General features: G+C 40.7%; 1 protein-coding gene across 2 annotated transcripts; it reads left to right on the top strand.

Annotated features, from left to right (window-relative positions):
* mtmr9 (myotubularin related protein 9) lies at window positions 1–27,818 on the top strand. 2 transcript variants are annotated; one of them, XM_003227935.4, is made up of 11 exons: window positions 1–260; window positions 1,337–1,662; window positions 6,936–7,044; window positions 8,848–8,973; window positions 10,302–10,475; window positions 11,119–11,336; window positions 15,233–15,394; window positions 16,509–16,650; window positions 19,914–20,134; window positions 22,503–22,654; window positions 24,488–27,818. In XM_003227935.4, the coding sequence occupies exons 2-11, from the start codon at window positions 1,478–1,480 to the stop codon at window positions 24,664–24,666; spliced, it is 1,668 nt and encodes a 555-aa protein (XP_003227983.1). In that variant the 5' UTR covers window positions 1–260; window positions 1,337–1,477; the 3' UTR covers window positions 24,667–27,818. The 2 variants fall into 2 exon arrangements, with proteins under 2 accessions (XP_003227983.1, XP_008119558.1); XM_008121351.3 differs by having other exon boundaries at window positions 24–260; window positions 1,333–1,662.

Consider the following 27,818-nt stretch of genomic DNA (forward strand, 5'->3'; position numbering starts at 1 on the left):
TGGGTGCTGTAGTTTTCTTCCTCCCCTTCCCCCGCCTTTCTCAACATCCGGGATACAAATTGGGAGCTCTTCCTGCCTCGTCTTGGCAACAGAGGGATAGGGAGGAAGAGGAAGGGGAAGTGGGGTGAAATAGATTGAGGGGCTGCTCTTGGCCCCCTCCTTCCTCTTGGCTGGAAGTCTCACTGATGCTCCATCCCTCCCCATGGAGTCTGAAAGCCCCCTCTGACACCTGAGGTTTATTTACCTTCTCCTAAAAAAGGGTAAGTAGGGATTCTTTGGTCCCAAACCCCTGCCCCATACATTAACATTAATTTGGCCTCTTCCCCCCTCCAGTTGTAATGTTTTTATTGGATTGCTGTGAGATTTAGTCATGTTCTAGAAGCATTCTCTCCTGACGTTTCGCCCACATCTATGGCAGGCATCCTCAGAGGTTGTGAGGTCGGTTGGAAACTAGGCAAGTGGGGTTTATATATCTGTGGAATGTGCAGGGTGGGAGAAAGAACTCTCATCTGTTGGATGTTGCAACTGATCACCTTGATTAGCATTGAATAGCCTCGCAGGTCCAAAGCTTGGCTGCTTCCTGCCTGGGGGAATTCTACCGTAAACCATGCAGCTGTGGACAAGTCTACATAGGGACCACCAAACGCAGCATTGCCCAGACACGAATCAAGGAACATTAAAGGCACTGCAAACTAACTCAACAAGAGAAGTCAGCCATAACAGAGCACTTGATGAAGCAACCTGGACACAGCACAGATAGAAATGCTGGACCACTCTCACAACCACCATGTCAGACTACACAGAGAAGCCATTGAAATCCACAAGCATGTGGACAGTTTCAACAGAAAGGAGGAAACCATGAAAATGAGCAAAATCTGGCTAACAGTATTTTTAAAAACTCTAAAATCAGGACATTAAATAAAGAACAACACTCGAAAATGAGAATTCCAGACAGGAAACAATCAGGGCCAACTAACACCTCCCAACAAAGGATTCCCCCAGGCAGGAAGCAGTCAAACTTTGAGGCTGCAAGGCTATTCAATGTTAATCAAACTGGCCAATTGCAACATTCATATTTGCCTCAGGCAGACAAGAGTTCTTTCTCCCACCCTGATCATTCCACAGATATATAAACCTTCCTTGCTTAGTTTTTTCAATATACCTCACCATTTCTGAGGATGCCTGCCATATATGTGGGTGAAATGTCAGGAGAGAATGCTTCTGGAACATGTCCATCCAGCCCGGAAAGCTCACCGCAAACCAGTGATTCTGGCCATGAAAGCCTTCAACAACACGATGTACACCTAATCTGTTTTGTCTTCTTCTGTCCAGCAAGAACTTGGATCCAGCCAGAATGATCTCTCCCTGTTGGTTACATTTCAACTGATATAATCTTGGAGAGCGGGATCTCCTGTGGAAGTGGCCAAGAACTTTGAATCACATCTTTCTGACTTGCGGGCAGGTTTTGGAGATAACCATGGAGTTTGCTGAGCTAATCAAGACACCCAGGGCTGACAATGTGGTCCTCCATCGCCCCTTCTACCCAGTGGTGGAGGGGACCCTGTGCTTGACAGGCCATCACCTCATCTTCTCTTCCCGGCGGCAGGACAATGTTGAGGAACTCTGGCTTTTGCACTCCAACATTGATTCCATTGAAAAACGGTGAGAATGTTATAAATCGTTTATTGATGAAAGGGGTCTGGGCAAAACTCTCAAAATACCATATTTACTTGAGTCCAATGCACCATCGAATCTAATGCGCACCACAGTTTTCAAAACTCTGAAACCAAAAAAAGGATTTGCTGCTAAATGTAACATGCAGGTGCGCATTACAGTTGCTGCATGCTTAGAAAATAGAAGTGTTAGAATATCAAAACGTCCAGCAATTGAAAAGAAAACCTTGGGATGCATCTATGTTGTAGAATGAATCCACATTAGTTACCTTATTTCAGTGTATTGGAGTCATGGAAGCTGTAGTTGTACAAAGTCTTGAGCTCTCTCTGCCAAAGAATGCTGATGCCTCACCGAACTATAAATCGCAGAATTCCATAGCATTAAGCCATGACTATTAAATTAGAGATGATGTCCCTCAAATATGAGCTCCAGGTGCTCCTGAAGCAGCTTTGCCTCTTGCTTTGGCTCAGCACTAAGATTACTGTATTACGTGAATCTAAAGCACACCCTGATTTTGATGAGGTAATTTAGCCAAAAAGGGTGAGCATTAGATTTGAGTAAATAGGGTATGTCTTTTACCTCCAAGGCTAGAGCGTTTTGATAAGAGAATAGCTTGTGAAGGTGAGAGCTGGAAGGCAATAAATAAATTTATAAAATTACTTAGAATATCCCATTGAGTATTTCTCAGTTTTCCTTTTCAGCAGGCTGCAAAGTAAATCAGTTTAGCTGTTTTCCATATTACTAAGGGGATGAAGTAGCTTGGCTGGAATCATGAACTAAAATCTGCCATGGGAAAACATGTAATTTTTTACAGCAGTGACAATCCAGTATACTAGCAGTCTGTTGCAATGATTGTGGATGTAGGTTCTGCCTTATGTCAATATATTGTATGTCAATTACATTTCTCATAATTTATGAGATAGACTTTACTTCCTAACACTCAGCATCGTTTTGAGAAGAAGCCTGTCTTCTGTTACCATCAGTTGTGGAGGAACCTTGTGTAAAAAAAGGAAATGGGTTTTTTCTGTGGTAGCACCAGGTTTTGTGGTAGCACCAGATTTTGAAAGAACCTACTGTAGAAGTGAGATTCATCCTGACACTGCTGTCTTTTCATTTCCTGCTAAAATTTTCTTTGTATGTTAAGATCTTCGGTTTGTAATATATAAGTTAAGTATTCTTTATCCAGAATTGTGAAATCCTCCAAAATCTAGAGTTGTCCACATGAATGGCTTTCCAATGCTTCATACAAACGTTTCATACACAATAGTATTAAACATCTTGTTATATGTATAGGAAGCATAAATCCATTTCATGTTTAGACTTGGGTCCCATCTCCATGATAGTTTCATTGTTTATATGCAAGCATTCCAGAATCTGAAGTACAGGACACTTGTGGTCCCAAGCATTTCAGTTAAGAGGTGCTCAACCTGTACCTAATCAAATAGCTTAGTAGGAGAAAGAGCAGAGGATATACTATGTTTATAAGATGTATATGAACCCTAAATGGCAGACACTCATGCAGACAATTTTAAATTTTGGAGTATATTAGATTTCTAGTTAAGGAATGCATATTCTGTATCAGGTAAGAATGTAAAAAGAAGAGTGAGCAAAATGATTAAAGGTCTTATGAGAGTTTGGTGTGATTCACTTGGACAAAATAAGACTGACAGATTCATGATAACAATCTTTAAATATTTGAAAGGATGTCACATAGAACAGTCCTTCCCAACCGTTGGGCCTCCAAGTGTTTTGGACTCCAACTCCCAAAAATCTCAGCCAGTTTACCAGCTATTAGGAGCTATGGGAGATGGTCCAAAACACATGGAGGCTTAAAGGTTGGGAACCACTGACATAGTAAAATGCGGCAAGCTTGCTTTCTGCTGCTTCAGGGACAGGAGTTAAATTAGAGTTAAATTCACAGAAAAGAGATTTCAAATAAACATTAGGAAATTATTTACTATAAGAGCTGCTCAGCAGTAGAACAGATTGCCTTTGAGGATGGTGACTCTCTGTCTTTGGAGTTCTTTAAACAGAGGTTGGGTGGTTATCTTTCAGGAGTGGTCTAGTTGTGCCTTCCTGCATAGCAGAGTATTGACTAGATGGCCCTTGTGGTCTCTGCCTACTCTGTGATTCTATATAGTGTACTATGGGTTTTTCTCATTTTAGAATTTGAGAATGACTGGTTGTCATTTAGTTGAACTTAGTACATTTCAGGTCTCCTCTGCCTTTATTCTAGTACTTCCTATCATTTCAGATTCCAAGCAAGCAGTAAAGGGGGCAGTTAACTTACTTGCAAGGGCTCAGAAGTATTCTATTTCCAACAACCTGGTAGAAAGAGCTAGAAATACTCTGTGAAGCCTTCTGTTTGTCTTTACCACCTACTCCTTCACACGCAATTCTTTTTTTCTGTGCTAAAGGAAGAGCAAATGGTTTGGAACAGTGTCTAAATGGGACAATGTCATCCTATTTTGCAATTTCCTTGTGAATAAATAGGGAACTGGCACAGCAGAGTTTTGTTTTGTAAAGACAGCAGATGAACGTTGAATGTTCAATATCTTGCCTGTACAGCTTTGTTTATAGATGTAGCAAAGGAAGAATTACTATCAGTGCTATCAGGCAGGTACAGCAATCTAAGAGCATATTTTACTACCAAAGTGTAAATAGGAGAGTCATAAAAGAGCTTTCTAGGAGCTGTACTATGAGCAGGGAGCATTCCTTTACCTGGTGCCCTCCAGACATGCTGCACATACCAGAATTCCTCAGACAGGGGAGTCCTATCTATCTTTTTGAGAAAGGATGGGCTGAATTTGGCACAATGGACTTCCTGAAGCCATTTGGGACAGGAGGCAGCCCCCGATAATAACCCCAATATATTGTTGACTTTTTAAACCTAAAAATGTTCCTGGGGTCATCATAATAATAATACTTTATTTTTATATCCTGCCACCATCTCCCTGAAGGGACTCGGGGCAGCTAACATTGGGCCAAGCCCAAAGCAAGACAAATATAACAGTTAAAAACCAACAAATAAGTAAAAACAATATCAACATAACATTCAGATATAATAAACAAAATTAAAAACACAAAATAGAAAACAACCATGATGACAAATAGGGAGGGCAATAAAAACAGAACATCACCATCAATATATAAAATGGGGGCAATCAGGTCAAAAGTGCATGATTTCAAGACTGTTAATAAAGTGCCAGGAGAAGTGTCATCATTTCTTGAGATATCTTGGGTTTGGGTGGGAAGGAGGGAAAATAAAGTGCGAGAAAACAGTATGTCTCTGAGTGGGGCCAAACATGTTATTGATAATTCGAAAGCACATTTGAAAAGCCATGTTTTTAGTTGTTTAATAAAGGCAGACAGGCTTTCTCTTGTCTAGACAGGGTTGTAACTGGTATAGTAGCTTGAAATTCTAACAGGAATTCTCAGTCACCAAGCCCACCTCTACATCTACTAGCAGTAATGGTTCTGCCCCTAAATGATAAAACGTATTTCTGTAGGATATAGTAAGGAAACTGTGGCCCACAAGTCACATGCGATCCCCCAGAAGCTGTTCAGGGAAATAGTGTTTTTCCTTTTTGGGGAAAGGTATGAAGACTAAAACTCTTAGGAATTTGCCTTTATTTAGCCAAATAACAGGATAAAGTGTGCTTCAATTTTTCAATGTTGCTTTCCTGAGATCCCTCGCTTACCCCAGAACAAACAAGGCAGGCAGATGTAGGTTAAAAACGTAAAGGTTTACTAATGGGTTTGCATCTCTATACGGTATTCATGGGGACCCTAGTTCCTAACTAGAAAAGGTTCTTAACATCTTCATTCTTAATCCACTACTATTATATGGAGGCTGAAAATTAGGAGAGGAGCAGAATAGGGAAATCAGAAGAAAAGCAAGATTGGGAAGGGAGAGTTTTTAAATAACTAAAGGCCTTAAGGAAGAGACTGTGGACACATGGTCTACTTGCAAGGTATTTATGACCATGCATTTCAAAAGATAATAAGAGCAAATGTGTGGGTTTAGAGGAGAGAAGTAAACGGTAGCACTTGAATTGCAAGAAATCCTGTTCTATCTAAAAACCCTGTTGCTCTAACAGCAAAACAGAGAGGTCTTGAAACTGGCTGAAATTGTTTGAGGGATTGGCTAACATTTGACATTTAAAAGGCTGGCAACTGACATACAAGTTGCCCAGTAAGATTTGGGGAGCAAATGCACACTAACTGTTCCTTCTAATGTGTTTTATTAGGTTTTGGAGATGGTAGAACGCAAAATGGATTTCTCTGGGAGGAAGCATATGTCTGTATGCAATATAATGGCAAAGCATTAAGGAATCCTTTCCTTGGAGCCAGGGATTGCTTTGGCCTGATGGTGCTTAATGCATTTCCCCAAATCCCTGGCTGACCTCATCTGCTCTTGTTAATTTGATGAATCTGACTTAGCATCTCCTTGTGGAACCTGGATCTTTTCTGTCTGGCCTTGCGTGTCTATGGATCTCTATACACTACAGAATTAAAGTAATTCGTCACTAACTGCCAAGGGGTTCTGGGGTTTGTGTGTGAGAGAAATTTACCCTTCTCTATTGGAGGGCTCTGGTGCCAAAAACAAACTACAAATTCTATTTCTCCATAGGATTGCGCCATGGCAATTAAAGTGGTGCTGAACTACTATAACTCTGCAGTGTAGATGGACTGTTACTCTTCTTGGTCCTTGCTGGTTCCTTGATCATAGAAATGTGGAGATGGAAGGGAATGCACACTCCAACTTGTGACTGCCATGCGTGGACACACAAAGCCTTCCTAAGAGATAGGGTTGTATGTTTTCCGGGCTGTATGGCCATGTTCTTCTGGAACATGGCCATACAGCCCGGAAAACATACAACAACCCTGTGATCCCGGCTATGAAAGCCTTCAACAACACTTCCTAAGAGATGTCCATTGAATTTTTGTTTAAAAACAATTAAGCAGCAATCCATCCCACTGTTAAACAGCTCTTATACTAAAGACTTTGAAATGTTTAAGTGGAATCTCTTTTCTTGTCATTTGAATTCATAGATTATCATTGTATTGTAGCAGGAGAAAACTAGCTTGCTCTATACACAACATACCATCCCTTCAGTTGTAGAAAGATAATTATAATGTATTTATTTCTTACATGGTTACAGTACAAGGGCAGTGTAAGGCTTCAGATTTTTTTCATGTCGTTCTCTTTGTTTTTTTGTTTTTGTTTTTTTAAACCCCTCTTCTTTGTGTCCGTGCAGTTTCATTGGCTCTTTGGGCACCATCATTGTCAAATGCAAAGACCTGCGGATCATTCAGCTGGACATCCCTGGCATGGAGGAGTCTTTGAACATAGCAAGCTCCATTGAGGTAAGGCAGAGCTTGGAAACAATACTTTCCCAAAGTCCCCCAGCCAACCTGGCCAGTGAGTTTCACTTTTACAGATTTGATTATTCTTAGGTTTTATTGCTACGTTCTGTCAAGTGATCTCTTAGATCCTCCAGGGCCACTCTTTGATCAACTTCTCGAACTGCACTGGAGGACCTAGACATTCAGATTAAATTTTTTTTTCTTAATTATCTTTTTAAAAACACTTCTATGGGGGTCCTGCACCCTTAAGCTCAGCAGAGGTGAAGGGGTGACTGCACTTTTGTGTGGCTTCCTCTCAAATGGGTCTTGGAAATGAACAAGGGGATCTGCAGAACCTGAATAAATTCTTGAATGTATGTCTTGGTGATACCTAAAAGAGGCAGGGACTGGGCTGTTGTGTACCTCACAAGAGTTTGATTTATATTCAGGCAGTGTTTAAACACTGCAATTCAAGAAATAAACCATGTTTCTATGTGAAACAAATTATATGAGGCAGGGAGTGTTACCTGCTCATTTTATTGACACTTGAATGAGGTGTGAGCAGTGTTCCCAGCCCTGTGGCCACAGGTAATCTGGCTCACCATGGGACACACCCTCCAACACTGCATGCACACAATCACTGATCCCTTTCTCCTACTGGGAAACATTTTTCATTTATTTTGTGTCAAAAGCATTGCATAATAAATAAGTTTAAAAGTGATGAAATAAAGGAATCACAAGCATCTAAATAGATTTAGACCAAAAGCGGGCAACTGGGAGACATCAGACCGCATTCTCTTCTTCCTTGTTAGCCACAGCAAGAAAGAAGCCACATCTGTGAAATGACTACAGGGCAATTGTGGCTATGGGAAGAGTAAGAGTACCCTTGGGGATGAGATACTTGGTTGGTGTAGCATAGGAATTAAAGATTCAGCTGTATACTGATCTGTTTTAGTGAGCCTGATCAACTCCATTTTGGAAATAGCTGACATCCCTCCATGGCCTGTATTGTTTGCTGAGTTCTGACATTCATGTTTTGCTAGAAATGCTGTAAATTCAACATTCTGTGCCCAGGACCAACAAGCAGAAGTTATGGCTACAAACAGTGCCATACCCTGAAAATATCCTCATAAACCACAAATGAACTCTGGACAAATTCTATGCCAGTAACATAGCCTTTAAATAAGGATTACATGTATGCTTTGCATATTGTTCATGCATAACTCTGAAGTTCTATAAAATACTGGTGCTTGGAATAAACTTTATATTTCTCAGCCAGTGCTGTGATTAAGTTGGACTGAAAGCAATGCTGGGGCTCGATAGATCCCTCGGCCAAAGTTATGGTTTGTTGTCTCTTTGCCTTTCTACTCAATTTCAAGGCCCATCTTGGGAGAATACTATCGGGCTGATATTTCAGACCTACCCAAAGCTTAAGGCCTTCAGGACTGGAGGGTGGGCAATACTACACTGTCCTGACACTCTTTTTGCATTTCCTTTTATCAGCAGCCCTTAATTTAAAATTGGGATGCTCTGAGCTGTAGCTGCCATCCTCTATCCTGGTATGATTCTGACATGGTGTGCAACTGCATTGTTATAAGACAGTAGACATCTCGAGGTGGAATTCTTGACATTCTACTTTTGCCTTTAGCAGCTCAGGTTATGGAATGGCAGTCTGCTTGTACTTCTAGTAGTGAGGCCTGTGAAATGGGAAAATTGAGTCGAAGGCAGGAGTAAAGCCAAAGGGTCATTGGATTTTATTTTTAAGAGAAGGTACCTACAACCAATTGATGACACTCTCTTTGCACACCTTTTCCCCTCCTTTAGGCACTGTCTACCTTGGATTCCATCACTCTGATGTATCCTTTCTTTTATCGACCCATGTTTGAAGTTGTGGAAGATGGGTGGCATTCCTTCTTGCCAGAGCGGGAATTTGAGTTTCTCAGTTCAGTCGTAAGTCCTACACAAATATCCTTCCTTTTCTGAGCTCCATCTTTGAATCATTTTTGAAAGCAAGCAGTAATTAAATGTGTACAATGATCTAAGTTTCTTTTAGTTTGCTATATTTTTACTTTGAAGTTTTGCAGAGTAAATATGGGTTTTGTGTGTGACGTTATTTTTGTTGTTGTGTGCTTCCAAATCATTTCTGACTTTGGGCAACTCTAAGGCAAAGCTGTAATGGCAAGATTTTTTCAGATGGAGATTGCCTTTGCCTTCCTCTGAGGCTGAGACGGTGTGACTTGCCCAGATTTTCCATGAATGGATGGGGAACCATTTTGTATTGTTTTGATTTGTTGTGGTTTTGTTGACTATGTATTGAATGTTTATCTTCTTGTATATAACCTGTTCTGAGTCCCCTCGGGGTGAGAGGGCGGTCTATAAACAAAGTATTTGTTATTATTATTAATGGATTTCTGTAGCAGGGATTTGAGCCCTTCAGATTAGTAGTCCAACTATAATAGCACGATTGCTTTCTTGGGCAGGATATTCTTAGCTTATATCTCAGGGATATTGTGCAGAGTATGGAGTGGAATCTTTTTCTTTGTAACTTTAATTCATTGGTTCATGTCCTGTCGTACATATTAAAAACTGTTCAGCATTGAAATGGACTACCTTAGCAAGTGGTTGACTCATCTTTTTTGAAGCTATCTAAACAGGGTTTGGATGTTTCTTAGAAGCGCTTTAGTTGTGGTTCTGGCTTTGCTGACAATTTGTCTAGAAATCTCTTGTGGTTCCTTCCAACTCTTGAGATGATTTTACATCTCAAGTAAAGGTACAGTAGAGTCTCACTTATCCAACATAAACGGGCCGGCAGAATGTTGGATAAGCGAATATGTTGGATAATAAGGAGGGATTAAGGATAAGCCTATTAAACATCAAATTAAGTTATGATTTCACAAATTAAGGACCAAAACATCACGTTAGACAACAAATTTGGAAGAAAAAGTAGTTCAATACACAGTAATTCTATGTAGAAATTACTGGATTTATGAATTTAGCACCAAAATATCACGATATATTGAAAGCATTGACTACAAAAATGTGTTGGATAATCCAGAACGTTGGATAAGCGAGTGTTGGATAAGTGAGACTCTACTGTATATGTGCATCACCATAAAAGACTAGAAAACCATTCTGAAACAAGGCATCTGTTAATACCATAAGTGTCTAAAGTCCATAGCTACCACTGCTCGCGAAGTCAGATGGATTACAGTAGTTTACTGTTTCAAACTTTCTCTTTCCCCAGAAAACAGTCACATTAATGTATTTTCTCCCCTTAGACAAATGAATGGCGGTTGAGTTACATCAATAAGGATTTCTCTGTCTGCCCATCCTATCCACCCATTGTCACTGTCCCTAAGTCAATCGACGACGAGTCTCTCTTGAAAGTTGCCATGTTTCGCCATGGAGGACGCTTCCCGGTCCTCAGTTATTACCACAAGAAAAATGGGATGGTAAGTTGGGTGCTTGGATTAGGAGAGGGGCAGCAAATTCCTAGAAACAGCATAGACATTAAAAGGAAATTTATCTTGCATTGTAGCTCTTGGATGCTATAACCAAAAAGGTCCTGCTTCCTGTATTGGAGGGTTGCTCAGGACATGATAGCAAAAGAGCATGTTGAGTCAGAGGTGTATGTGTGTTGCATCTTGAAAACCCAATTGGAAACCTGAAAATTCAAGAAATAATATTCATGAAATGCTGCTGGTAGCAATAATACCTATTGTGATAGAAGGAAATTTTATATCCCCCCCCCCCAATATATACACAGTATTTCACCCAATTTCTCAGGATCTCAGAGTAGCATATGTATACAATCAGTTAAAACAATTTAGAAAAACTTAACTGAAAATGATGAGACTACCTCGATAGGTGTATAACGTCAAGATTGCGGAAAGTAATAGTACCACTGTGTTCTGCTTTGGTTAGATCTCACCTGGAATAATCCAGTGTCCAGTTCTGGGCACTATAACGCCTACTTATCAATATCTTTTTTTGAGTTGAGATGCCCAGAACTGGAAACAGTTTTATGTCTCGGGTGTTTCTCAACCACCAAATATGCTACCGGAGTGTGGCTCTCACTTCTGTTGGCCCTTCTAGGTGATGATGCGCAGTAGCCAGCCACTTACCGGGACCAATGGGAAGCGTTGCAAAGAAGATGAGAAGCTGATCAATGCCACGTTGAGGGCAGGCAAGCGTGGCTACATCATTGACACACGGGCCCTGAACGTAGCCCAGCAAGCCAGAGCCAAAGGCGGAGGCTTTGAGCAGGAAGTGCATTATCCTCAATGGCGAAGGATTCACAAGTCCATAGAGAGGTGAGTCATGAAATAATGTGTGGTCTGTCCTCAAGCATCTCCTCACCATTCTCAGGCTGTTCCTATGAGGTCAAGGGGATTGCAGGACTGCATGTTTATGGAATAAAGAATAGAAACACAGGAAAATGGAACGTCATGTTTTTGTAGGACAATGTGGAGCCCCCGGTGGTGCAGTGGATTAAACCCCTGAGCTGCTAAACTTGCTGACTGAAAGGTCAGTGGTTCGAATTCGAGGAGCAGGGTGAGCTCCCGCTGTTAGCCACAGCTTCTGCCAACCTAGCAGTTCGAAAGCATGCAAATATGAGTAGATCGATAGGTACTGCTCTGACGGGAAGGTAACGCCGCTCCATGCAGTCATGCTGGCCACATGAACTTGGAGGTGTCTATGGACAATGCCGGTTCTTCAGCTTAGAAATGGAGATGAGCGCCAACCCCCAGAGTCGGACATGATTAGACTTCGTGTCAGAGGAAAACCTTTACCTTTACCTTTATCAGAAATTAGGCCTGTTTTTGTGTAATGCTAGTGGTGATGTTAAAATAGGCATGAGCAAACTTAGACCCTCTACGAAGACTGTTAGGAATTGTGGGAATTGAAGTCCAAAACACCTGGAGGGCCTAAATTTGCCCATACCTACATTAAAAGCTAGCTCCATTTGGGAACCTCACATTAATGACTGTGACATTTCTACCATACATATGGGCAATAATTGTTTTAGCTTGTGCCAACTTGTGCTTGTCTCTGGCTCTTGTCTTGCCAGCCTGAGTAGAAAGTAATACAAACATGCCCTTTTTCTTTTCTGTTCACATTCAGGATTCAGATAAGATAGTATTGTACAGATAAAAGCAAAAGGCAGGCTGTGCGGATCACCTTGTACTTGGAAATGTAAAGTCTCCTTTGACTCCATTTCAACAACAGTAGCCTTCATTAGAGTCAAGTGACACTAGATGACCTAAAATACATATTTAATAATAACACAATAAAAATCACATTAAAAAGAATTTTAATCATACAGTTTGAAATAAAAAATCTCATTTGCTAGATATACTATTTATTACAAAATCACACAGTATGAAAAATAGAATTAAATATTTGTTTGGCCATTCTTTTTTTTTTTTTAAAGATAATTTGTAATATCTTGCTGTATTATAATCATGAGCAATTATTCTGTCAGCTGAAAAATAATATGAAGGTGTTGGTTAAAACGATGAGAACAATCTAAAAAGCTAATGATATTGTAGCCATAAGACAAATCCATATTATACTTGTGTATAATAGTCTTATGGGTTTTGGCAGGAAAGAAGAAAAAAATTGTGACTACTTTCCTTACGCATTTATCAGAATCTCCCAGGAAGTACGCCAAGTATCAATTCAGAGATCTAACTGGAAGTTTAAGTGGCAAAAGTGTAATGATTTTTCAGCTCTCATTCTTTTAAAAGATACAGGGAGAAAGCATGACGTGTTAGTGAAACAACATAACCTTCTCCACAAGGACAAACATCTTCATAGCGAATTCTCTGAAAACCACGTTACAGTTTTATAGTTCAGAGGGAGAAGGTGGTGAATGTTGTTGTTATATCTTGCCTGATTCATCCTATGGATCAAGACAAGGATCAACACAATAAAATACAGCACCAGATGGACAAGGTTAACAACACAAACAGCAATCAAAAATACATCACCAAGGAGCACCATATCAGAAGAGTTTACATGTTACAATCAATTCATAATTTTAAAACTTGCAATTGAAAAATCACCTGGATGGGCTTGCCTGAAGGATTGATCTATAATACTGTTTGAAATGCTGGCAGTGTTTCCAGCTGTCAAATCTCTTCCAGTAAGTCATTCCACAATTTGAGAGAAAAGGGTCCTCTGGTTAAGAATTACCAGCCTAATTCTGGTTGACTGAAGGAAATGTCTCCCAAAGACCCAAGTATGTAAGACAAATTATATGGGAGAAGGTGATCCTCTAAGCAACGATGTTGGGCTTTAAAGATAACCAACAGGAAATCACTACAGTGGGAGGGGTAGGAGGAGGGAATGGCATAGTTAAGTACAATGATTGTACCCCGATGGCATAGTGGACTAAAGCCTCGTGACTTGAAGGTTGGGTTGCTTACCTGAAAGCTGGCAGGTTCGAATCCCACCCGGGGAGAGCGCGGATGAGCTCCCTCTATCAGCTCCAGCTCCATGCGGGGACATGAGAGAAGCCTCCCACAAGGATGGTAAAAACATCAAAACATCCAGGCGTCCCCTGGGCAACGTCCTTGCAGACAGCCAATTCCACTCCAGAAGCGACTCAAGTTGCTCCTGACACACACAAAAATGTGTGTGTGTGTATATATATATGTATTACATTTATATTCCGCTCTATCTCCCTGAGGGGACTCAGGGCAGATTACAGAACACATATACGACAAACATTTGATGTCATTATACAATTGACAAGGACAGACAATATATAAATAGAGGCAAAGGCTTTTTCCGTCCTTTCCTTTTCTGGCATCTGGAGGCTGTGTTTGACTCCAACGGGGGTGGGGGTGGGAATGCTTTTGCTTCATCTTCCATGTCGAGGAGCTTTGTCATCAGATGTCCTTCTGATCGAATGGTCGGCATGTCCTTATGGGCACCTTTTATTACCTCCCTGCTTAAAGTGGTACCTGTTTATCTACTCACATTTCTGTTTTCAATCTGCTAGATGGGCAGGGAGCTGGGGCTGACGGTGGGTGCTTACCCCGAACTAGGCTTGAACTGCCAACCTTTTGATCGGCAGGATTTTCTGCAGCTTAGCAGTTTAACCTGCTGTGCTAAGCCTGGCATATATATACAGTAGAGTCTCACTTATCCAAGCCTCGCTTATCCAAGCTTCTGGTTTATCCAAGCCATTTTTGTAGTCAATGTTTTCAATATATCGTGATATTTTGGTGCTAAATTCGTAAATACAGTAATTACAACATAACATTACTGCGTATTGAACTACTTTTTCTGTCAAATTTGTTGTATAACATGATGTTATACCTAATTTGATGTTTAATAGGCTTTTCTTTAATCCCTCCTTATTATCCAAGATATTCACTTATCCAAGCTTCTGCCGGCCCGTTTAGCTTGGATAAGTGAGACTCTACTGTATATATACATACATACATACATACATACATACATGTGTGTAGATTTATATTGTTTATGTTATAAGGGTGTAAATTTAAAAATAAAAAATAAGTCTCAAAGATCCACCAACACTTTTTAACCTTGCTCTGAAATGAATTGATAACTGAGTGACTGCAGTATTACAGAGCAGGGATTTAGTTGGGTGTTTTAAGGCTTCTAGCCCCCCAAATTGTCCTCTGGCTTCCACTTTCTTCTACACCTTTGTTCTCTTTCACCTCTAAGTAACTATAAGGAAAGAAAAGGGGAAGAACAAGAAAGCTGTAGTTAAGTTCCTAAGTCTGCAGCAAGTTGGAGGAACAGCAGACATATGGCTTATATGGACTGTCTGGAGAATTTGTCTCAAGCATTTTATAACTAGGCCCTGAGTGGTGGCTTAGACAGTACTGTATCTTTGGGGACATGTTTAACCCAAGAGGAGGAAAAAATGGACCCACGATCCACAGGATAAGCGAAGTGGAGATCTTAATGATTTTTGCAAAACCCTGCTCCCTAACCCCTGCAAAAAAGGTTGAACAACAACTGGAACACAATCTGCTTTACTAGCTTCGATATACCTGTGTTTCAATCTGCATGCCAGTATTCTGAAGTGAAGGCTCCTTAATGCCTAATAGTCATTTATCCGTTCCCTTCTCGTTGATCACTCAGACTTATGAAGGGCAGAAGGGATATCCAGTATAGTTATCCTGCTATGAACAGACACCCCAGGATCAATCACTTGTTCTCTCTGCAGGTACAATATTCTTCAGGAAAGCCTCATTAAGCTTGTGGAGGCCTGCAATGACCAGTCGCACAACATGGACCGCTGGCTGAGCAAACTAGAGTCGTCCAACTGGCTGACCCACATCAAAGAGATTCTGACCACAGCTTGCTTGGCTGCTCAGTGCATTGACAGGTAATGGCTGCTGGTGTGGGTTTTACAGTGATGTCGAGTACAGGGTCTTTTGTGGGCCATCTGCCTGAAGCAAGTACCCCAAACTGCTTGACTTCTCACATTTAGAAAGCCATGAATGTTCAAAGAAGAGACCTGCCAGATCAGGCTATCTGCAATTTCATTTTTGATAGTAAGTCTAGGAATACATTCCTTATGGTATGGGGATCACATTATTAGTCTCCATTGATAGACTGAGACTTCGGTAAATTCATTTTGTCTCCCTTTAAAAGCCACCTGACACATTTGACTCTCGAATAGGCACTAAAGCACATAAGGGCCTTAGTGGTGTTTTGTATCTAGTGTTGGACTGAGATTGCTAGGTCCTGATGAACTGTGAAACTCACTGAGTGACTTGTAGATGGTTTCAGTTTGACATTACTCAACAGTTGTGACATTAACCTATTAATTGAATTAACAAAAAGAGAAATAAAAGAAGAGCTATTTGAGATCCATGGAAGCCACGTATTAGCCATTTGTATAAAGCTATGTCAGTGATGGGGGTGGAGTTGTGGGAGTGTTGATCTGTGAATATACAATGTAACAATGCAATTGTATTGTGTTAAAAAAATTAATTAAAGCAAAATACATTTTTAAAAAGTTGTGAGATAAAAGTGGGGAGGAGGAGGAAGGCAGCCCCTGAATTCATTGTACGAAACACAGGTTATAAATGAAGTTAAACAGGTAAGTAATAATTATGTTATGGCCAATTGTTCCAAAAGCTGTGCATCCTCCTGAACAGACCAATGGTCTCTCAAGCTTAGCGACCTCGTTTCCACCAATGAGCTGTTTTGAAGGCACTGTGCTAAAGCTGGAGTTTGGAAGACAAGCTTGTTCCATTTTGAATCTGTTATTACCTGGTGATTAGTAACCTGCCCAAAAACCAGTCTATAAATATTACCAGGAAACACAGTACGAAATAAGCATATTATATGGGAAAAGATACCCAATTCATTACTTTCACTGAGTTCCACAGTGGAGTGGAGACTGGAGACAGGTTTTTCCCTGTGCAGTTTTGTCCAGTGGACATTGTTTCTTGATTCCCATCATGTCATGCTTTCTATGTCTCTTTTCCAAGGGAGGGAGCATCAGTCTTGGTCCATGGGACAGAAGGAACCGATTCGACACTGCAAGTGACCTCTTTGGCTCAGATTATCTTGGACCCCAGATGCCGAACCATCCGTGGTTTTGAAGCTCTCATTGAGAGGGAGTGGCTACAGGTAAGAACTGGAGGTCTTTTTGCCAGGCCAGTCGGGTTGGTGTGAGAACCTGTGTCATGGTTTGAGCTTATTCCCAACTATTGATGCTAAAAGAGGCAAACAGCATTCTTTCTACAGAAAATTAAACAGCTTTTGGATAGATTGCTGTTTTTATCTAGAATACATTGATATATCATTGGGTATAATAATAATAAAAACAACAACTTCATTTTTCTATCTCGCCTCCATCTCCCCGGAGGGACTAGGGGTGGCTTACACAAGACCAAGACCAAAAACATAATAAAATGCATATAAAAACAGATTCTTCAACCAGGTAAAGCACATTTAAAATACAATATACTAACAATAAAAACCCAGTTTGAAACATAAAATGATAACACAGATAAAATGATAACAGCCATCACTCATGGCTGACAAAACAATTGTATTTCTAGTAAGTGGAAAGTAAAAAATCTCCATGCCACTGATTTAGTGTCAGAACATTTCCTTAGCAATCTTAGATCATCCTGCACCATTGTGTGGTTACTTTCTGGTGAACTCTGGCCTCACCCTGGAGAATCTAGAGATTTCCAGAAAGGTATTCTCTAAGGTTTTGTGTTTTGTTTTTGTTTTTTAAAAAAGTTTTTATTCACATTTCCCCCCACTTTTACAGAGAAGGGGGAGTTTCTAAAACTTAAAATCCTAAACTCTTAAATCCACCCCCTCCACACAATGCAAATTAAGAGATGCTTGTAGCCATTCTGTGTCCTTAATGCTACAGTTACTTCCCTCCAGCCTAATCAAATTTAGAATTTGGCTGTTTCCCTTCCCTGCATTCGCTCGGATGGTGATGTAATGTGACATTGCTTTGCAAAACAGTTACTGCAGAGTGAATTCATGCGTTGGCCCTCCTTTCAGAGGTAACTGCCAGCCCACAACAGTCAGCAAAAAGCTTCATTATATATTGTGATGTAACAAACATTGAGAAGCCTCTGCAAAATCCATTGGTGGGCATGTAGCACTCCTTTTTAATATGTCAAGGCTGAAAGAATTGATAGACATCTAAGAAATAAGCATGGTAACTGTTTTAGAAACTCAGAAAACTGTTTAGCTTAATGAAATGGGAAGAGAGAAGCCAAGGAGGGTTAATTCTCCAGATATCCTACTCCCCTCCTCCCAAAAACCAGGCAAAGTTCCCACACTTTGGGATCCTTGTGTACCACTGATATTATTTACAGCCACGCCTCCACATTTGCTGGGGTTGGGGGCTCAGGAAAACTGCGAATAAAAATGTTTGTTTTTTTAATCACCTCTATGAATCTCTTAAATCCCCCGATGTAACACTGGAGGACCTACAAATGCATAGAGCAGTGGTTCCCAACCTGTGGTCCATGGATGACCAGTGGTCCCCAAGAACTAAAATATGGTCCCCAAGCCTCAGCGTTACTATGCCGTTGCAATGAGAGCGACTAGTCTCGCGAAACCCTCTTATAGTGCCAAGGCAACGGGGATGTTGGCAGAGGAGAGGCTGACAACCCACTAAAGGTGTGACAACAAACCTCCTGACTGCTGCTTCTCCTCCTCCTCCTTCCCCCTGAGTGGAGCCATTCCATGTGGCGCCTAGGCTTGTTCCTGGTGTCAGTTGGGTTATTTGAAGTGCTGATTCAGAAAATTGCATTGGATGGACCATATCAGCTCTAGATTATTAAATATGGTTTTCTGTGGGCAAGCATATGATGACTACTGGATGGCATATGTTCTGTATCAGAAACTAGAGCTGATGTGGTCTATTCAATGAAATTTTCTGAATCAGCACCCCAAATAACCATTAGGTTGATGAAAAAACTGATTCGTAACCCTTTTGGTACTAATGTTGGAAAGTGGTCTTTGGTCAAAGTGGCCCCTGGTCAAAAAAAGGTTAGGAACCTCTAGCCTAGAGAAATGTTGTCTTTACCTGATTCTCCTCCAGCTATATCCATCCTTGCCATGGCAGCTGTGGACTCAGATTCTTCCATAGCACTTTTCTAAAAAGCAATCCTTGATTTGCCATGAGCTGAGCACTATGCTGAAGCACAAGCATAACCTGTTGTGGCCTCCCATAATTTCTCAGGTCCTAAGATTGTGTCTGACACTCATTTGAGTTGTTTGCATTGATATGTAAGGGGCACTATTGTATACAGGCAGTCCTCAAGTTACAAACAAGATAGTTGTGTAAGTTTGTTCTTAGGTAGAATTTTTTTGAAAGTCAGAACAGGTACATTTTTAAGGGTAACTCCAGCCGTGTGTGTATGAGCTTATAAGAACACCTGTTTGTTCTTTTCCTTAGTATATTTCTTTAGTATATGATTTAGTGTGAAGCATTGATCTATGGTGCTATATCCACTTCTAAACCCTTCATATGTGTGTATGCATGTGTGTGTATAACCTTTGGATAGCATAGGGAGGGTGTTTTCTTTGCTGCCTGTGTCTGTTCAGAAGATTTCACCTTACCTTTTTTGCCTGTGACAATTGGATTTTGAAAAATTTGGTTTGTTTTAGAAACAAAGGTTAGTGATGAAACTTCAGTGGATGCAGCTTTTTCCTCATTATAACTCTTCCAGGAGTGGATTAGTCTTCTGAGGGGTAGATTTCTCTCACATCCTGTTGTCTCAACTTACTCTTAACTAGGAGTAGTTTGTAAGCCGGATGTTTGTAGCTCGGGGACTGCCAGTATACAGTCCTCTGAATTCCCTAGGGTTTATGCAGGGCCTTCCATGGATACTGAAATCAATCATTACTCCAGTCTCATTGTATACATGTTAGACATATACATGCACCATTTTATATGCATTTATATACAACACCTAAGGCTGATATTCCAATTGTATATACTGTAGACTACATTGCCTAAATCCCTAAAGGCACCAAATGCTATGTGATCTTAGAAGCTAAGTAATTTCAGGCCTGATTAATACTTGGAAGGGGAACCGCTAATGAATACCAGGTGCTTTAAGCCTTTAAAAAAAGCCTATAAATGTTGCAAATTTCTAGTTTTCTTACAGAATAATATTTTGGTTGCTTGTTACCACCCTGTAACCCATCCATTTGATTTTAATGTCTCATTAACATCACCCTTTAATTCAGGCATGAGCGAACTTGGGCCCTAAAGTGTTTTGGACTTCAACTCTCACAATTCCTAACAGCCTACCAGCTGTTAGGAATTGTGGGAGTTGAAGTCCAAAATACCTGGAGGGACGAAGTTTACCCATGCCTGCTCTAACTTGTTCTCTGCCTTGTCCCTGCAGGCTGGCCACCCGTTCCAGCAGCGCTGTGCTCAATCGGCTTATTCAAACAGCAAGCAGAAATGGGAGGCACCTGTCTTCCTGCTCTTCTTGGACTGCGTCTGGCAGATCCTCCGCCAGTTCCCTTGCTCCTTTGAGTTTAACTACCACTTCCTCCTCATGCTCTTTGAACATTCCTACGCCTCCCAGTTTGGCACTTTCCTGGGCAACAACGAAAACGAAAGGTGAGCGAGAGTTTTTGGAGACTTGAGTCACAGATCTTAAAATCACATTGAGTTCTTCCAAACTTGTGTAAAGAAGCATGTACTTTTGTAGTAGAGCTCCTTCATTTTTGTCAGTTTCTAATAATTGCTGTCACCTCTCTGACCACTTATTCCCTGTCAGTGCTCTCTTTACTATTACTTTGGGAGGTCGTTTTTTGGGGAGGGAGTTGGTGAACATAACAGTTTCTTCTGCCTTCACCAGGTACATTGTTTACTGAGGTTGGGATGAGCTCTCATTTTTCAAAAAATATTTTTAGTTTAGGTTAATTTAATGTATATCAATAGTGAATATACTACTCAATACTAAAAGAGAGAAAGATTTTAAAATGTTATTCATAGATTTCAGTGATTTCAATGAAACCAGACCGAATGTCTAAATATAAGTCAGTGTAAACATTATGTTGGTATACTGCTCTTTCAAATTTTGTAAGCATTGTTAAGTCTTCTGACCATTGAATCATGGAGATGAGAGAATCATCCTTCTAATGCTGAATCTTTTAGCAGTCAAGACGGTTCAAAAAGGTCAACTTCCATGGACCAAGTTCCAAGAAGCAGATAAATAATTTAAAAGAACATATACATTAGTAAATATCAATAGACATTCTAATACCAAATGTGTTTGTACAATGGCTTGAACTCAGAATGAAGCTATTGTGGTATATTTCCAAAATGTATTAATAAGAGAAATATTAGTACTACAGGTTGAGCATCCTTTAACAGAAATTCTGAAACTTTAGCACAATCATCCATTCACATTTGTGCTTTTAACTTTTGCAGGTTGATTATTCATGGATTTGATTTAAAATGATCTCTCTAGTAATCTCTAGATCAGGGGTCCCCAAACTTTTTAATCAGGGGGCCAGTTCACGATCCTTTGGACCATTGGAGGGTCGGACTATAGTTGGCCACCAAGCAATAAATAATAATAATAATAATAACAACAACAACAACAACAATAAATAAGAGGGTTGGAAGAGACCCTTTGGGCCATTGAGTCCATTCCCCTTTGCCTTTGTGCACCGAAAGCACAAGTAAAGCACCCCTGACAGATGGCCACCCAGAATCAATGCTAATAATAATAATAATAATAATAATAATAATAATAATAATAATAATAAAGAGGGTTGGAAGAGACCTCTTGGGCCATTTAGTCCAACCCCCTTCTGCCTCTGTGCACCATAAGCACAAGCAAAGCATCCCTGACAGATGGCCACCCAGCCTCAATGTTAATAATAATAATAATAATAATAATAATAATAATAATAATAATAATAATAATAATGGTTGTAAGAGAAGAAGAGACCCCTTGGGTCATTTAGCCCAACTGCCTTCTGCCCTTGTGCCATGGGGGCCGGATAAATGGCTTCGATGGGCCGCATCCGGCCCCCGGGCCTTAGTTTGGGGACCCCTGGTATATACAATATATTATATTATAAAACTGAGGGCTGGGGCCAGGTAAATGACCTTGGAGGGCCGCATCCGGCCCCCGGGCCTTAGTTTGGGGACCCCTGCTCTAGATCCTGCATTATGATTCTTTGGTCAACTTTCTCCAGTAATTCTGGATCACCTAGAGATTTCCTCTCTGGCATTTTTCTGGGTCCTCCAATAAAATTCTACGGCTGGCTTCCAATGGAAGTTGACCATATAATCATTCTGGAAGACCTAGAAATTCGTAGAGAAGTGTTCTCCCAGACTAAAAAACAACAATGTCTTTATTTGAGGTTTTTCACTTTCATGGGGTCCTGTGCCCCTAATCCCAGCAAATGTGGAGGGCTGACTGTACTTTAAGATCTAAAATTATCCACGAGTGGCTGAGAGAAAGGGACACCTTTGTTTTCTGGTGCATCAATGTATATCAAGTTTATTTCATATACATGATGATGATGATGATGATGATTATTATTATTATTATCAAATTTAGAATGTGAATATGCAAGATCAGTGAATGTTGTGCTTAGACTCGGGTTCCCTCTCCAGGATAGCTTATTATCTGCTTATATGCTAATATGTAATGATATTCCAAAATCCAAAAAATTCCAAAATGCTTCTGGTCCCAAAGTGAGAGTCAGTCTCCCTTATCCAAAAAGCTTGGGATCAGAAGTAGTTTGGATGTCAGTGTGGGGTTTTTTTGGGGGGGAGGGGGATTGGAATTTTGTGTTTACATCCATAAAAACATATCTTGGAGATAATAGATTTTGCATATCTTACTGTGTATGCACATACAAACAGACATTCCAAAATCCCAAAAAAATTAAATCTAGAATCTAAGCACTTCTGGTATTATACCGTGTATCGTAGGCACTCATGCCACTACTGATCTTTCTGCCAGGTGTAAGCTCAAGCTGCCGCAGAAGACGATGTCCCTGTGGTCCTGGGTGAATCGGCCGGAAGAGCTTAGCAGGTTCAAGAACCCCCTCTTTGAAGCCAACAGCCTTGTCATTTGGCCGTCCGTGGCTCCCCAGAGTCTGCAGCTCTGGGAAGGTGAGTTAGTCCTGGGACACCTCTGCAGCTTCAAATTACTCATTTGGATCTACTGTTCCTCTCCAGAAGGTGGTGGTAGTGAGCAGTGATTTCTGAAAGCCTTGGGAAGGTATGCTAGATGTGTTCTTTCCAGAAAAAAACAGACTTGGTTACACTCAGACATGCCTTAAAGGTTAAATGCTTCCGGAACATGACCATACAGCCCAGAAAACTCACAGCAAGCCAGTGACAGAAAGTTCTTAATAATGTTTAGGTGGAATCTCTTTTTCTGCCGTTTGAATCCATTGCTCTACATCAGGGGTCCCCAAACTTTTTAAGCAGAGGGCCAGTCCACAATCCTTCAGACTGTTAAAGGGCCAAATTATCATTTGGAAAAAAAAAATGCAAACAAATTCCGATGCACACTGCACATGTCTTATTTGTAGTGCAGAAACAACAACAAGAACAATGAAAGAGCAATACAATATTTAAAAATAAAAACAATTTTAACCAACATACATTTATCAGGATTTCAATGGGAAGTGTGGGCCTGCTTCTGGCCAATGAGATAGTCAAGTTAATTAGGATTGTTGTTGTTGTTGTTGTTGTCGTGTGTCTTCAAGTCATTTCAGACTATGGGCAAGCCTAATTCTAAAATTTATTTATTTATTATTTATTTATTTACTATATTTATTTACTACATTTGTATCACACCCTTCTCACCCCAAAGGGGACTCAGAGTGGCTTACAAATTATATGTACATACAATATATTATATTATTAGCATAGCACACTATTAGCATTATATATTACTATATTGAACTGTACCACTATACTGTAATATTATTAGTAATATTATTAGTATATATAATTAATACTATTATATGGTATTATTATTAGTGTTATATTGTATTATATTATATTATTATACAATATATTTTATTATAAAACTGAGGGTGGGGGCCAGGTAAATGACCTTGGAGGGCCGCATGTGGCCCCCGGGCCTTAGTTTGGGGACCCCTGCTCTACATTATAGTCTCTGCAGTAGCAGTAAACAAGTCTTCTCTGGAATGTGTCCAGAGGAGGGCGACAAAACCATCAAGGGTCTAGAGAACAAGCCCTATGAGGAGCGGCTGAAAGAGCTGGGCATGTTTACCCTGCAGAAGAGAAGGTTGAGAGGAGACATGATGAGGACCATGTATCAAGATGTGAGGGAAAATCACAGGAAGGAAGGAAGGAAGGAAGGAAGGAAGGAAGGAAGGAAGGAAGGAAGGAAGGAAGGAAGGAAGGAAGGGGCAAGCTTGTTTTCTGCTGCCCTGAAGACTAGGATGCAGAACAATGGCTTCAAACTACAGGAAAGGAGATTCCACTTGAACATTAGGAAGAACTTCCTCACTGTGAGAGCTGTTCAGCAGTGGAACTCTCTGCCCCAGAATGTGGTGGGCGCTCCTTCTTTGAAGGTTTTAAACAGAGGCTGGATGGCCATCTGTCGAGAGTGCTTTGAATGCAATTTTCCTGCTCTTTGGCATAAAGGGGTTGGACTGGATGGCCCACAAAGTCTCTTCCAACTCTATGATTCCATCAATATCTTTTTAGATATTCGGACATGGTTATCAGGTTCTCTTTTAACCTTCTCTAAGCTAATACCTACTTCTCATAGGGCTTGAGTTCTCCTGAGGGCCTGAACTTGGGGAAAGACTATTTTTCAGGTAATCTGGACCCGAACTATGTAGATGTTTTGGAAGAGGTGTTGTCCATTGGTGTGGTTCGATAACATTAGGTTTCCAAACATAGGGCACAGATTCTCCCTAACATCGGATGGTATAGCTTAACCTACATTCTTTGCTGCCCCAGGAGTGTTCCTTCGCTGGAATCGGTCCTCCAAGTTTCTGGACGAATCCTATGAAGAAATGATCAACATCATAAAGTACAACAAGGAACTCCAAGTGAAAGTCAACATGCTGAGGAGGCAGCTGGCTGAACTGGAGACAGACGACAGCACGCAGGACGATGGGATATCCGAGAGTCCCTGAGGTCTTTGCTGGGCTCCTGGTCCATCTCATTCCAGCTCAGTTGGGCAAGTGGTCTCCAAACACATTTGAGCACTAAACACCCACCAGACTTGCATGCGCTCAAGCTCTTTTTGGTGCAGTTGAGTTGAACTTTTTCCCCCTTTTGTTTTTTCGGCTTCACTGTTCCTCACTTGGCACTGTAATCACACCCTCCGTTTAGGATGGGAATGCATGGTTTCCTTTTTTGTTTGTGTTGTTTACAGGAGCAAACTCTTAATTTAATCCAAGCTACTGCCTTATTCCGGCAGCATTTCTCATCTCTAATAAACTGTGCACCTGTGACCGTTGTGGCTTTGAACCATAACAGAGTCCCTCCTCCGTGTTATTTGCGATCAGGCTACTTTGGATTTGACTCAGGAGACTGTGGACTCGGCAAATGCTTTTGAGGTTGGTGCGACTTTTCAAAGCTACTGAGAGCAGAAGAAATGTATGTTCTCCTTCCAAATCCCCTACTTTTTCTTCCCTCCTGGGTCAGGAAGAATACTTTGGCCTTATTTGGGCCTTCGGTCTCAAATCAAAACACCTTTGCTTAGCACCCTGGCATGCAGAGAGGAAAGGTGACAAAAGTCCCTCCAAAATACCATGCCCCATACTACACTACACAGTCTCATTGATTCCCGTAACAAGGCTTACTTCCCATGTCTTGAATGCACTCCAGAACAGGGTCTCCAAGGCCTGCATGTTGGAAGAACGCAACCTGTACTTGTATGTCTGAATGGAGGCACTTGTTGCTTTTAAGCTCAGTGTATAGAAAGCTTAGAGAAGCTCACTGTTTCTGCTGTGAAAGAAGCATCCAAAGATGTGATCTTCTCACAGGTAGCCAAAAATTGTTCAGAGTAAAAGAAGGCTGTGTTTCCTCACCTCCAGACAGGTCTGACTTGTCTTGCATGTACACAAGCATTCTGTGGTTGTCTGTGCTGAACCTGAATGCCCTTCGCCTTGCGTGGAGCATGGAGGAAACAGTGATTAATTTTGGATGGCAAGGAATGCACCCAGCACCATAGCTTATAGCCACACTAGGAAATCTTTGTAAACCTGTTCAACCAGCAGTGGTTTTCAAGACCATAAAATAACTTGTATTTAAGTTTTCTTCAAAGACTCGGCACAAGTAACCATGAACTCTAGTCCGCTAGGCTGAAAGTGGGTCACTTTGATTCTTGATAAACACCTCCTTTTTGCTGTCTTCTCGTGTCTGTGAAACAGACCAGTCAGGCTGCTTTCAGGTTTGCATGGATCAGGTCACAAATGAGATTGATTGTACTTAGAGATTGATCTTCCTTGATCCTGTGGGACTAAGGCCTGCTTGTGAAACAGCTGAGCGGGCTCTGAGTCAAGGTAGTATAAGGTAGTAGACTAGCCCTGTCTGCATTACTAATATTAGGTGGGAGAGGAGATTGCCTCTTTCTTAGTGTTTCCAGAGAGAAAAGTAAAATTTCAAAGAAAAGGAACAGAGGGCAGAATTGGGGATAGTAGGTGGCAGATTGATTTTTGCCTGGTTTAAGATCTTTTTCTATCATCTCGTCTCCACCTTGGCTGTATCAGAATTCACCTTAAGCCTTTAGACCAGAGTGCAAAAACATATATATTTCATTAGGCAACATGTTGCAAGACCCGCAGCACAAAAGGGCATGCCAGTGGTAATTCTCAGGCATTTGGGGAATTGTAGTCCTTAAAAAAAAACTAAACTTCTTTAGACAGAGTGAGATTTCCCCCCTCTTGACATCCATCATTTCCCATATATTGGATAAAGGGACTTCTTTCATACAAGTTTATCCTCCTGCCAAAAAAGTCTCCTTTTGTTTCGTCAGGATAGAATTTTGCAGTCTTGAAAAGGCTAGCTTTTAAGATTCACAATTTTGATTGCACTGTTTAAAAAAGAAAACGCTAATCTTTTGGTGCTTTAAAAACTTTTTTTATTTTTGGTTAAAGGGGTTTGTAAATATCATGCTGTATTTATTTATTTCGTATTATCATTTACGTAGTTTAGAAATGGTTCAGAAAGTTGATCAACACATTTCAGTTGGGAGAGGTTTGGAGAGCTTCCCTAAAGGCCAAAGATTTGGGGGTGGAATAACAAAACAAGTGCATTTCCAGAGCTTGGAAAAGTGTTTTTTAAACTACAAATCCTAGAAACCACCTGGTTATTGGCCATTCTAGTGTGTTTTAGAGGGGATCCAAAAGACTGTTTTCCCCATCTCTAATTTCTACACTACAGAGGATTCTCAGAACTGGGGTCAATGGGATTTTGCTGGGAATTTTCCATCATAGGACTAACCTCAACAATTGGGGTGATGCTGTGATCAAACTGGGTCTATAAACTTCCTGTAGGATTCTGGGAGCTGTAGTTCAAAAACAACTCAAACATTTGCATATGATGCATACCCAGTTTAGTACAGTAGCACTTGGATCACAAAACCCTTGTAGTTTTAGTACATTGCTGGATTGTCTTACAAAAGAATGTAGGAAGGCCACGATTTGGCTCCCCAAAGGCAGTTCTGCTTTATCAGATTACCTTCTGCTTTCTCCTTGTGAACAACAGACCTTTTTGATTGTATTTGGCTTATGTTTTTCCCCCTGATCCTGTCCACTCCATGCTATTTTCAATAGTCTGGTCCTGCATCTCAGAAGAATATAAAACACACACTTCCAGCCCCACAAGCGTCTACAGAGGTGGCCGAAAATAAAACAAATAAGCAAATGCGAAACCTGAGATTTGGAAAATGGGAGAAGGACGGTTCGATTGTATCGGGGGCTGAAAGTTTTACTTGAATGTGGCAATCTGTTTTCTAAGTGCACTACTGTCAGTATCGTCTCCATCTCCAATGTTGAATGGGCAAATTAATGTCTTGGTGGTATTCAAACTTCCCAGAAGAAAAAGAAGAAGAAACCTGCAATGCTTGTTTTTAATTTTAAAAGGACAATTGTTATACAAGCAGATCTTTCTGTGTAGCATCCTTTATAAATGAGTGTGGCACCCTGCAGCCGGATGGGAAGGGGCTCAAAGCGTATTCATCTGTATTAGAAATGCTACGGTGAAAAATACATGTGAACTTTGCTTTTAGATTTGCGAGTGTAGCATAAACTATCTCAATTAAAACCTCGAAAGACTGGCA

The sequence above is a fragment of the Anolis carolinensis genome, chromosome 1, assembly GCF_035594765.1.
Source record: "Anolis carolinensis isolate JA03-04 chromosome 1, rAnoCar3.1.pri, whole genome shotgun sequence".
NCBI lineage: Eukaryota > Metazoa > Chordata > Lepidosauria > Squamata > Dactyloidae > Anolis > Anolis carolinensis.

What these genes read in the sequence shown, in the direction of transcription:
- mtmr9 (XM_003227935.4), top strand. Translation starts at nt 1,478, where the DNA reads ATGGAGTTTGCTGAGCTAATCAAGACACCCAGGGCTGACAATGTGGTC. An exon ending in ACATAGCAAGCTCCATTGAG is followed by an intron (nt 7,045 to 8,847) that starts GTAAGGCAGAGC and finishes CCCCTCCTTTAG; the next exon opens with GCACTGTCTACCTTGGATTC. An exon ending in TTGAGTTTCTCAGTTCAGTC is followed by an intron (nt 8,974 to 10,301) that starts GTAAGTCCTACA and finishes TTCTCCCCTTAG; the next exon opens with ACAAATGAATGGCGGTTGAG.